The sequence below is a fragment of the Engraulis encrasicolus genome, chromosome 5 (genome assembly GCF_034702125.1).
Source record: "Engraulis encrasicolus isolate BLACKSEA-1 chromosome 5, IST_EnEncr_1.0, whole genome shotgun sequence".
NCBI classification, from domain to species: domain Eukaryota; kingdom Metazoa; phylum Chordata; class Actinopteri; order Clupeiformes; family Engraulidae; genus Engraulis; species Engraulis encrasicolus.
The window spans coordinates 36,050,103-36,057,602 of NC_085861.1; the positions used below are offsets into that span (position 1 = coordinate 36,050,103).

General features: G+C 42.6%; 1 protein-coding gene across 1 annotated transcript in view; it reads right to left on the reverse strand.

Moving 5' to 3' along the window:
- The window catches only part of myom3 (myomesin 3), a 103,878-nt gene that overhangs the window by 57,937 nt on the left and 38,441 nt on the right, over positions 1-7,500 (reverse strand). The window contains exons 8-9 of the mRNA XM_063199219.1: positions 5,832-5,876; positions 723-860 (exon numbers count right to left, since the gene is read on the reverse strand). Coding sequence (XP_063055289.1) covers positions 723-860; positions 5,832-5,876 — 183 coding nt within the window. The remainder of the gene's footprint in view (positions 1-722; positions 861-5,831; positions 5,877-7,500) is intronic.

Below are 7,500 nucleotides of genomic sequence, written 5' to 3' on the forward strand. Positions count from 1 at the left end.
AGGAGCGGGGGAACAGAGAGAATATGAGGAGATGGGGAGAGAGAGAAAGGGCAGGGCAGGGGGCATGAAAACATCAAGGAGCCAAAGAGGAAGGATGAAGGATACTGAGACAGGAGGATAGAGGAGGGATGGTGATGTAGAAGGAATAGACGATTAAGAATGAAGGGATGCAGAGAGAAATATTCACGACAGACACACAGATTAAATCAGACACACAGACAGACACAGACACTCCTCATCCCTCCCACACAACACAACACACATGCACACAGCTGCATCCCCCCCCCCCCACACACACACACACACACACAGCCTATGTCTAAGTGTATGCACTGTAAGTGTATGCTATATATTTAATATATGTGCAATAATGTGTGTAATGTATTGTCTTTTCTGTATTTATGAACAGTATGCTACTAGACACCGTAGCCCCTTAGTGCGCACCGTACCTCCAGTGGCACGCTGTAATAGTCATTTAAATGTAACTACCATAGCCCTACAATACTATGACACTACACAGGCCCTTTAGTAATGCACCACAACTTGGTCATTACCACACTGGTAACAACAAATTCATAAAGCCGCTTCTTAAGCGGTTAATTTCCTCCGGGATTAATAAATGTTACTCTATTCTACAAACACACGCATGCACGCATGCACGTACGCACACACGCACGCACGCACGCACATACAGTATACACACAGAAATAAATCCTGCTTACCGTCTCTGAACCAGGTAACATCCTGTGTAGGTAGCAGAGGGTCGGTGAAGGTGCATCGCAGTGTGAGGGTCTCGCCCTCCTTCATGAAGGTCGGGTTGAAGGTCGAGCCAAACTGGGCCTCCTGTGGCAAAACCGGAGCTAAAGGGGAACAAGAGTACCAGTGTCAGCGTTGGCCATGATTGGTCACACATAGGTAACACCCTCATTGGTTAGATGGAGGAGAGCTACAGGTCAGCGCTGGCCCATAGCAACTGTTGCTATGTCATTCAACGCCATGGGTCTCACCATCGAAATTAATGCAAATCAGGGTATTTTCTAAGTCGTATTTCATGGGTATTTAGCTGCTCTTTGTAAACAGAAAGGATAATGTCTTTGAATAGTGGCCACATACTACAGAGTGAGCAGAAAGGACTGATGCATGCATGTGAAAGCCACATACGCACATGGCATAACTCATACATTGTGAAACACAGCATCTCAATGAAAGAGACAATTACACCAGTAGTTCATCATCCCAACGTGTCAATTTCTGACAACCTCAGATCCGACTGCATTTTTTTCCCCGTATGTCCGTGCAGTTAAAATGTGACGTGTGCTTCAAAGGAGCCCCCTTGGGGCAGCATAACTTCACTGACCGTAAGGGTCAGGGAAATTTCTAAGTTTGGGCCACCTAGTCAACATGTGACATGACAGACATGGCCTCAACGTCAAAAATGCAGTCTGGTCAAAGGTTGTCAGACATTGACGAGTTGGGATGAGACTGTGATTTCACACGAACACATACACAAACGCTATGGGAATGTTTATTGACATGGTGTGATTATGAACACTGTAGGTTGGAAGTGTGGACAAAAACACCAGTTGTGTGACATATTAAATACTTGTGCATTATAAAACACTACACATAGGCTATCTTTAACGTAAGCCTGACTCTCGCCAGACCCATGTGTATTTCCACATAACTTCGTTAGCTGTTGAGGACCTTCACCCTTTTCCCAAACCAAAACGCAGTAGAACCAGTCTGGATCGCGGGATTTTCATGAAGTGAACTAATGGCACGAAGTGAACTAATCCAATGTAAAGTGAATGGGAATGCTGTGAGAGGCAGCTTATTGACGTTATTGAGAAACTGTATGGTAAGACTGATGGAGCAAAGACACAGGTATGCTATACTGTACATTGGCAGTAATTGGTCAAATGTGAAACAGGGATAGGCCTTGATTGGTTGGATGGAGCACACAGGAGACATCTCTGACCCTAATTGGTCAGATGGAGCATAGTGTTCAGACTGGCCACAAGGCACATCCAGAGGGTTCCTGTCAGACAAACTAGCACCTGGTGACTCTTTACACCTTTCTGGTAAAACACTCTAAAAATGTTTTTATTTTTCTTCCTTTATTTATCCTTTTTTCACTCCTGTCCACTACTGTTTGTGTGAAAATAAACAACATCTGGTGGAACCGAGAGATGAAACAATTCTACTGAAACAAAAACATAAAAAGTCAATGTGTACACACAGCTGAAAAGAGGACATAAAAACAGAGAAATGCAATCTTAGAAAGACAAATGGCACAGTGAGCTCAAGAACAGAGAACAGAGAACAGAGACACACACAGGCAGACTTTGTCATCACAATCATGGCCATGCCTCTCCTGAAACACAATGATTTGGCTCCTGACATCCTGACATAATAATATGTAAAGTATATATTATTATATATTATATATGATATTTTATATATAAATTATATATAATTATAAATATATGAGATATTTGGTTTTAGTTCCTTCATCGAGAGAGAGAGAGAGAGAGAGAGAGAGAGAGAGAGAGAGAGAGAGAGAGAGAGAGAGAAGGAAATTGAGATAGGATATGCTTTTCCTCTAATGATACAGGTGCTTTGACACCTTGGACCCCCATCACATTTGCGTTCCGCCAGCCATTTTGTGTGTTTATATCAGTGTTGTGAACCAGATGGGGGGCAGAAATGGTGATGACTCAACTACATTTGCATCGGAAACGTGCAATTCATTCCCTGACACAGACCAAAAGTGTGCTGACATCACGCCATCAGCGTACATTACCATAACAAGTGGACCTGAATGACATCATTTAAGCCTGTGTGGGAATTGTACTGCATATAGAAGGTATCGTTATTATGGCACTAATGTTGTGAAATTGCGTCGTTTTGTTGGTCTCGTGTATAAATGGCTTCAGTGTGGCAATAGGTGAAGGAGGGTAATAGACTCAGATAAGCATAATGTGGAGTCATTCATCTATACTGTATAATACCAGCAATATATTACATAATAGTCAAGGAACATAATGTAGACTTTCTTCTGTGCGTGTGTGTGTGTGTGTGTGTGTGTGTGTGTGTGTGTGTGTGTGTGTGTGTGTGTGTGTGTGTGTGTGTGTGTGTGTGTGTGTGTGTGTGTGTGTGTGTGTGTGTGTGTGTGTGTGCGCGTGTGTGTGTGTGAGAGAGAGAGAGTGTGTGTGTGAGAGCATGTGTGGGTGCATTGTGCATGACAATGTAGGCTTGTTCCGCTATAGTGCATTTTTTTTTACTGTCAAGTAAATAATATAGAGGCCATGGTTTGGAATAGCTCCACAGTAGAATTGGAACCTCAATCTGAACATGGAGAAATGGATGCCTTCATCTCAGCTTACATATTGCTGGTGACACGCCGTGACGCCACAGATTTGGAAACTCATGCTCACTCAAGCGAGACACACATGGAGCCATAGTGGATTGGATTGGAACAGTTTTTCTCCCAGCTTCCCTCTGCTGCCAACTACATTATATTACGGGTGGATGGCTATCTCATATACAGTGAGTCCAATATGTATTTGATCCCTTGCTGATTTTGTTGGTTTGCCTACTAACAAAGACATGATCAGTCAATAAACGTTACTATAAAATCCTGTAGTGCACACATGGTACCTTTACTTCAGAAGGAACCTGTGCAGTCCCACCTGAGGTTTGCCAACGGACATCAGACTGATTTAGGATATGATTAGGAGGTGCTGTAGTCAGATGAAACCAAAATTAAGATGTTTGGCATTATCACAATTCAATGTGTTTTGAGAAAGAGTACTACTGTCTATGATCCCAAGAACACCCTCCTCACCATCATACATGAAAGTGGTATCATTATGGTTTGAGGGTGTGTGTGTGGCCAAGGCATCGTCAACAATCGTCAACTTCACATCGTCAACGAATGGATGGAGGGAGACATGTAATGTGCAATCCTGAGTGCAAACGTCCTTCCCTCCACCACTACACTGAAGGGTGGGCCATTTTTGGATCTCCCAACATGACAATAATACACAACATACAGTCAAAGCAACTAAGGAGTGGCTCAATAAGAAGCATATTAAAGTCGTGAAGTGGCCTAGACAGTCTCCAAATATTAACCCTATAGTAATTCTATGGAGAGAACTGAACCTCCCATTTGCCAAGCTACAGCCACAAACTATTAATGTTTTAGAGATAATGTGCAAAGAAAATGGGCAAAAATATTTTCTACTATATGTCTAACATTGTCATCAACTAAAAGAAGCATCTGACCTCAGTGCTAGACAACTAGGGCTTTGCCACAAAGCACTTTATCTTCTTTAGCTAGAGGGGTCAAATACTTATTTGCCTAAATTAAATACAAATAAATTAAAATATATTATTTTAAGTTATTTTCTGGAATTTATTTTTGATATTCTGTCTCTCCATGTTTGAATACATATTATCATAAATGTATAGACTGATCATGTCTTTATTAGTGGGCAAACCGGCAAAATCAGAAAGGGATCAAATACATATTGGACTCACTGTACATGTGGGCCATATGTGAAGGCTCAGGGAAAAAAGTGTAGAACAGTGATTTAGTAAGCACAAAAAACCCAGATTTAATTGGCTACCATCTGCTTATGAGCTTCTGCCATAAAATATGTCAGTGCCACACATTATAAAGTGGCTGCACAAGAAAATCATATGAAGGCTGTTGAGAGTTTTCCACTCTTTGGCAGTTATACAGTAGGGCTGACATCCTCCCCGGCGGATCCTCACAACTACTAGTAGGTGTGAGGGCAGCCGTGGCCTAGTGGTTAAGGAGATGAACTTTAGATCAGAGGGTTGCCAGTTCAAATCCCACCCTTCCACTCCCTAGCTCACTCCATGGCTGAGGTGCCCTTGAGCAAGGCACCAAACCCCACACTGCTCCAGGGACTGTAACCATTACCCTGTACTTACAAAGAAACCTGTAAGTCGCCTTGGATAAAAAGCGTCAGCTAAGTCTAATGTAATGTAATGTAATGTAATGTAATGTAATAAATGTTTCCAAGAATCTGTCAGTCTTATCTCAACTCTATGGATCAATGGATTATATATTTTCCATGTGCATTCTGGTCTTGATGCATTTCTTAAACATTTTATAAGCTTTACCAAAGGCCTCATCTAAATGGTCTTCATATTAGATATTTTTTTTCTCAAGCCCTCTTCTAATTCTCAAAGCAAACACACAGCCCTGTGATGAAATATGAATGTGGATTTTGTACATCGCTCAATTCCGCCATTGTTAGTTTTCAATCAGCTCCCGACCTAGTCCAACCCTCGCTTGTCTTCTCCTCCTCTTTCTCCACTGCCTCCTAATCCTCCTCTTCCTCTCCAATGAAACCCATTCTATACTACAGTTTGAAGTTTTCCGGGAGTGAATGTTCTTTTACACATACCAAACAGCTGGAAGTTTAGAGGAATCGAACAAACGAAAGCGAATGAAACTTCAAAGCTGGAGAGGGGCTTTCTAGTCCCTCGTCAAGAGGAGGTGAGCTTCAAAGGGCTTCAGAAAGGTTATTAGCACCGGAGCACATTGTGTATGTGTGTGTGCGAGTGTGTGTGTGTGTGTGTGTACATGTGCATGTGCATGTGCGAGTGTGTTTGTGCCTGTGTGTGTGTGTGTGTGTGTGTGTGTGTGTGTGTGTGTGTGTGTGTGTGTGTGTGTGTGTGTGTGTGTGTGTGTGTGTGTGTGTGTGTGTGTGTGTGTGTGTGTGTGTGTGTGTGTGTGTGTGTGTGTGATCTATGTGTGTGCGTGTGTGTGTGTGCACGTGCATGTGTGTACTTACTTATGGTGCGTGTGACTTCCAGTCCTGCCTCAGGCCCCTCGTAGCCTGCAGCGATGGACAGATAAGACAAGAATACAGGACAGAGAGAAAGACAGAATGAAGAGAGAAAGTACATTATTTAGGGAAGACAGTGGGAAGGGGAAGGCAAGGGAAAGAAGATATTCATTCAAGAAAAAAAGAGAGGAAAAGCGGGAATTAAAGAAACAGGAAAAGTAAGGCAAAGATAGTAAAGGCAGAAGACAGAAAGATTGGAAGTAAAAAGCAAGATAAGTAAAAGGGTTTAAAGGGAAGAAGAGGTCGAATAAAAAGGAAGTTAACAGTGATGAAAAGGCACAAAGAAACAAGAAACAAGGGAGGGGAAACGTTGCGAAATACTATGGACAGTAAAATAAAATAAAATAAAATAGAGAAGAAACGATGGTAGACAAAGATAAATGAAACAAGTGAAGACAGAGAAGAAGAACAGTTAGGAAGGAAGCTAGTAAAGGGACAGAGATAAAAAAAAATAAGGAGGATAGAACAAAGGAATGGAACAAAGGAATAGAGGATGTGAAAGACTGTGTGAAAAGATCAGAAAAAGACAAAGCAAGCGCCTATAACAGTGACATTCTACCTCATCGTTCCACAGATCAGATATTCCCTTTTAATCTCTTCCCGACAATTGAAAGGGAGCGTGTGAAATATAGATAGCTGGCTAGGCACGCCTGATGTGCGCATTGGCCTGTGTGGTGTGAATTACAGTAATAGATGGTTGGCGATGGACGCCTTGTCTTGGTTTCTGTGTGTAGCATGTGCCTTATGCGCCTCGTGCTATTCCTCTTCATCTACATGAAACATGACAAGCCCAGCGGCAATGGATGGACTTTGGAGAGTCATCCATATATGCTAACCGCATTAGCGCCCGTCCTATAGAGACGTTCAATTAAGACGCATCGTGAATCTCTAGCGGTGCGGGTGAGGCAGTAAATAAATTAATAAATAAATAGACACACTAGGGGTAACCTCCATTTCATCTTCAGAGTCATGCGTAGTCCTATAGTCCTGAGTGATTTGATTATGACACATTGTAATACCCTAGTGACACTCAGGCTAAATGAATGAATGAATGAACGGACAAGAAACATTCCACTCCGACTCCGAGCAATAGAGAGAGTTGCCTAACCCTTATTTCATCTTCTGTGCTATGAGTCGACCTAGTACAGCAGTGCACTTTAATTATGACACATTGCAATCCCCTCTTGGCACGGAATGAAAAAATAACACACATTAGAGGGGGTGGGGTGTCTTTCTGTGGTGGAGAGAGAGAGAGAGAGAGAGAGAGAGAAAGACAGAGAAAGAGAGAGAGAGAGAGAGAGAGAGAGAGAGAGAGAGAGAAAGACAGAGAAAGAGAGAGAGAGAGTTGGCACATCTATATTAGCTCCTGTGCCATAGTAGGCTACATAGAGCACTAGCCTGATTAAGTGACATGCCAGGCAGATGCTGCCTAACATTGCTTTCCTCTAATGACTAATTCACATGAAATGTAGCGTATACATTATACATGCACCTGAGAGGCCTGCAGAGAGAGAGAGCGAGAGAGAGAGAGAGAGAGACAGAGGGAGGGAGGGATGGAGAGAGAGAGAGAGAGAGAGAGAGAGAGAGAGAGAGAGAGAGAGAGAGAGAGAGAGAG